Here is a 4,281-nt window from a genome sequence, read left to right as displayed (position 1 = left end):
TAAGTTTTCTATAGTCACCACAGAGTCTATAAGATCCATCCTTTTTTGATACCATATGTATTGGACTTGCCCACGGACTGCTTGAAGGTCTCAAAATGCCCCTGTTCAGGAGATTTTGTATCTCGGCTTTTGCAGCTGATGCTTTTTCGCCAAAAATCTTCCTGAACCGGGCAGCAACTGGTGGACCTGTTGTGGTAATCCTGTGTGCGAAAGGAGATGGTTTAATTGTTAGTCTCTGTGGCGTTCTAGTGATTGTTATATATTTGTTTAGTAAGCTCCTGAAAGGTTGGTGTGGGTTAATTGTGGAAATGTTAATGTTCTGGGTCTTCAGCACTTTGCCATCAGAGGCTAAGCCTGTCGTTGAATCAATTAGTCTTTTGCCTTTCAGGTCTATTAGTAGATTGTAGTAGCTTAGCAAGTCTGCACCGATTATGGCTGTTGCCACATCTGCTACTGTGAATTGCCAAGTGAAGGGTCTGCGCAGCGAAAGGTCCAGCTCGAGAGTCCGCTTTCCATAGGTGGATATTCGGCTGGAATTGGCTGCATACAGAACAATCTCTTCCTTGGCACGACCGGTTGCAAACTTGCTAGCTGGAAGAATCGAGAGAACGGAGCCAGAGTCTATAAGAAAATTTATCCGTGTTTTCTGTCTGTCACACATAGTCGGAGCTCTGGACAGACAGAATTAATATCACCATCATTACTTGCTCCTGGTGTTGATGGTGACTTTAGTTTTCCGGCTTCAGGAGAGTCTTAACCAAACAGGGTTCTATGCATTTGGTAGCCTTCTCTCCAAACCTGCTATGGTAAAAGCATAGCTGTGATTTGGACGGCGTCTTTGATCTCCCTCTCCTGTGCCTGGAGTGACTTCTGGTCCTGCTTCTCTCGTCATGTTCTCTGCTATGTTTTAAATTCTCCACTTCTGTCGTCAAGGCATTTAGTTTCTGCATCATGGCAAGCAGAATTTCTTGGGTGCGGTCACTTCTTGGTTCAGGTGCTCTGCTCGCTGTGGCCATCACCGATGATGGCAGTCCACAAGTATCTACAAGCCTGTCTGCCATCTCGCCAATGGCTTGTAGCCCAATGTTTTTCGATACAAGCAGTAGAGGCCGGATGTGTTGTGGGAGTCTGTCCAACCAAAGTTTATGGATGATATCCTCCGAGATTTCACTCCGAGCCAGGTCAATCATTTCCCGTAGTAGCTGGGATGGCTTTTTGTCACCTAGGACAACGTTTGTTAACAATTTGTCTACCTGCTTTGACCTCGACTCGGATACTCGGTCTAGGATTATGCTCTTCAACGTGTTGTATTTATTTTCGGTTGGCGGATTTCGCAACACATCGCTTACCAGGTGTAAAGTAGACCTGTCCAGAGCACGCAATACCGCCGTGTACTTCGCATGGTCGGATTTGATCTTATCTCCAAGAAACTCTGTCTCAATCAACAGGAACCATAGATCAGGAGCATCTTCCATGAACGGGGTTATTGTATGCCTGCCCACGTTGTAAATTTGTTCCGTTTTTAAATCATTGTTCACTTGGTTGGAGTTGCTCGCACATGGCGTGCGAACTTGAGTTTCGTCAAAATCGATGAGCGATCGATTTAGATCTTGTGAGGCTTCAGTGTTTGCGGGTGAAGACATTATTAATGATATAGTATACCTCGCTTGTAGTATCAAGATCAGAATTCAGCCACGTTTTTCTCAGTCGCGGTCACCAATTATATAGATGTTGGGTCTATATATAATTTATATTTATAATTAAAAGAACTGAATAACGTGTATATAAGTTTAATTTATAATAACAAAACAAGTATAAAGCATCTCACTGATATAAAGTGAATTTAGGTTAGGTTTTATTTTCACTCTTCCAAGCTTGATGCACAAGAGAATGAGATTGCATTTTTTGCATCCCTCGAGCCCACGCAAGTGTTGCACGATGCGCCGTCGCCAACTTGACAGTTTGCGACGTTCTTCACACGCAACGTGTCTATGAAGTTGGTATTGGCGTTTCTGGTTGTTACTCTCGCCGCTAGGTGTAGAGAGACGCCATATCATTCCCCCCAAGATGAAGGTTAGCTATGGTTAGCTATCTGTCAGAATAGAAATAAGGTTAAATGTGTGTTGTCAAATATTGAACGCAACTTTCTTTTTGGCTTTTTTCTTTGTAGGTTCCTTTGATGACTCCCAGGGATGTCTATGAAGTGGTTGAGAAAGTGATTCGTAATCTGCATCTGTTTTATTTATATATGCTGGTTTTAGCCTTTCAACAGCGAAGTTCTTTGCGGCCCCATTAATGCGAAGTTTGTAAATCCTATCAGAAACTCGCTCAAGTATTTCATAGGGTCCGCTGTAAGGTGGTTCCAAAGGCTTTCGTACATGGTCTGCTCTGAGGAATACATGTGTGCATGTGCCCATATCTTTCAAAATGAAAATCTTGGATTTGTTGTGATGGGCTGTTGGAGTTGGTTTCAATGCACACATGATTCGACGATGATTCTCTAGAAAGACCTGTGGATTCTGTGAGTTATTAGAAGTATTGAAAAAATCACCTGGAAGTCTCAATGTGGTTCCGTAAACCATTTCTGCTGCTGATGTCTTGATGTCTTCTTTGAATGAATTCCGTAGACCAAGTAGTACGTAGGGTAGTGTCTTGATCCACAGTTCAGAAGAACACATCAGTGCAGCTTTTAGGGTTCTGTGCCAACGTTCTACCAATCCATTTGCTTGAGGGTGGTATGCTGTCGTACGTGCTTTCCTTGCACCAACTGCCTGTGCCAAGGACTTGAAGAAAGATGACTCAAACTGCGTGCCTTGGTCTGATGTTATTGTAGTTGGTGTACCAAATCTGGAAATCCAGCACGTAAACAATGCTTGCGTGACTGTCTCAGCTGTGATGTCTCTCAGTGGAATGGCTTCCGGCCATCTTGTAAATCTGTCAATAATTGTTAAGCAGTAAGGAAAACCATTAGTATTGGGTAAGGAAATTATGTCAATATGAATATGAGAAAATCTTTCATCAGGAATAGGGATGTGCAAAGGATTGAAATGATTATGTTTATGGATCTTGGACTTTTGACAGGATATGCATTGACGAGTCCAAGTAGCAACATCCTTTCCAATTCCAGGCCATACATACCGGCTGCGTACTTCCCTGGATGTAGTCCTAATGCTTGGATGAGAAATACCATGGACTACGTTGAATGCTGTTTTGCGGAGGCTCTGTGGGAGATAAGGTTTAACAAAGTTTGACTCAATTATACAATAGATCGGAAAACCATCCAATGTTAATTTGTGTAATCTAAGAGAAGTTTCTCCACCAAGCAGCTCCTGCATTTCTGGATCCAAGCTTTGCTCTATACATATTTGTTCAGCTGACAGTCTGGTAGGCATTTCAATAGTGTTGATTCTTGATAATGTATCTGCCACTACATTTTCTTCACCTTTCACATACACAATTTCAGTAGAGAACTGGGATATGTATTCCAATTGCCGGCGCTGCCTGTCTGACGCCTTTTCAGGTCTCTGCTGAAATGCATATGTGATGGGTTTGTGGTCTGTCTTGATAATGAAATGCCTACCTTCCAGCAGGTATTCAAAATATTTTATGGCCGCAAAGATGCCTAAAAGCTCGCGATCATATGTTGAATACCTCTGTTCCGTGGATGTGAGCTTTCTGGAGTAGAAACCTATAGGGTGCCATGCACCATTTTCTTCCTGCTCCAGAGTGGCTCCAATGGCTGTTGTTGACGCATCTGTTACCAAACATATATTTGTTGCAGCAGCTGGATAATGAAGTAAAGCGGCGTTTGCAAGAGCATTCTTTACATCCTCAAAGGCTTGCAGAGATTCTGGGTTCCAAATGACAGGTGTTTTATCCTTCTTGACTGAACTACGTAGGTAACTGTTCAGCGGTGCTTGCAGTTTGGCTGCTTTTGGGACTGATTTCCTGTAATAATTCAGCATTCCCAGAAACCTACGCAGTTCCAGAACTGTTGTTGGCTGTGGGAAGTTCAAAATCTTGTCCACCCGGTCTGTAGCTGGAGAATAGCCTTTCTCACTGAGCTTATAACCCAGAAAATCTACTTGGGACTTGCCTAGGACGCATTTGTTGGTGTTGATGGTTAGAGAATGTTCTTGCAAACGCTCAAAAACTATCTGCAAGTGGCGATGGTGTTGCTCCATGTTCTCAGACATAACCAGAATATCATCCACATATATAAACACAAAGTCAATGTCTTGGAATATGTGGTTTATGTAGCGCTGGAATGTCTGAGTGGCA

At 42.9% G+C, this 4,281-nt stretch overlaps 1 protein-coding gene across 1 annotated transcript; it reads right to left on the bottom strand.

Moving 5' to 3' along the window:
* Positions 1-728: 728 nt before the first annotated feature.
* On the bottom strand, positions 729-1,643 carry LOC113383270. The gene has a single exon (XM_026621527.1). It carries the CDS (start codon positions 1,641-1,643, stop codon positions 729-731), a length of 915 nt encoding a protein of 304 aa, XP_026477312.1.
* Positions 1,644-4,281: the final 2,638 nt, after the last annotated feature.

Source organism: Ctenocephalides felis, unplaced genomic scaffold, assembly GCF_003426905.1.
Source record: "Ctenocephalides felis isolate EL2017-DRISC unplaced genomic scaffold, ASM342690v1 CF-g0.4_SCAFFOLD_00845, whole genome shotgun sequence".
NCBI lineage: Eukaryota > Metazoa > Arthropoda > Insecta > Siphonaptera > Pulicidae > Ctenocephalides > Ctenocephalides felis.
This window is presented reverse-complemented; position numbering and strand designations above follow the sequence as displayed.

What these genes read in the sequence shown, in the direction of transcription:
- LOC113383270 (XM_026621527.1), bottom strand. Translation starts at nt 1,643, where the DNA reads ATGTCTTCACCCGCAAACACTGAAGCCTCACAAGATCTAAATCGATCG.